The sequence below is a fragment of the Merops nubicus genome, unplaced genomic scaffold, assembly GCF_000691845.1.
Source record: "Merops nubicus isolate BGI_N331 unplaced genomic scaffold, ASM69184v1 scaffold43342, whole genome shotgun sequence".
NCBI classification, from domain to species: domain Eukaryota; kingdom Metazoa; phylum Chordata; class Aves; order Coraciiformes; family Meropidae; genus Merops; species Merops nubicus.
In genome coordinates, this window is record NW_008596361.1 from 1 (window position 1) to 222 (window position 222).

The 222-nt window shown below is 70.3% G+C and overlaps 1 protein-coding gene across 1 annotated transcript in view; it reads left to right on the forward strand.

Moving 5' to 3' along the window:
• Window positions 1-4: 4 nt before the first annotated feature.
• TMEM231 (transmembrane protein 231) overlaps window positions 5-222 on the forward strand; it is a gene marked incomplete at its 5' end in the record, with an annotated part of 3,513 nt that continues 3,295 nt past the window's right edge. Inside the window, one exon of the mRNA XM_008936345.1 lies at window positions 5-196. Coding sequence (XP_008934593.1) covers window positions 5-196 — 192 coding nt within the window. The remainder of the gene's footprint in view (window positions 197-222) is intronic.

Here is a 222-nt window from a genome sequence, read left to right on the forward strand (position 1 = left end):
AGGCCCCGCGCTGTCTCTGCCCGCAGGTTTCTGGCTGAAGCAGAGCGCTTACCTGGAGCAGCCCACTGTGCGGTTCCGCTACGAGCTGCTCTTCGTGGCCACCACCGGGCCTGGCGCCGGCAGCTTCCTGGCGTGGAGCACGTTCCCAGCGTTCAACAGGCTCCAGGAGGAACGGCTGCGAGTCCCGCTCCTGTCGGTAGGGCCCGCCGGGGGGGGCACGCC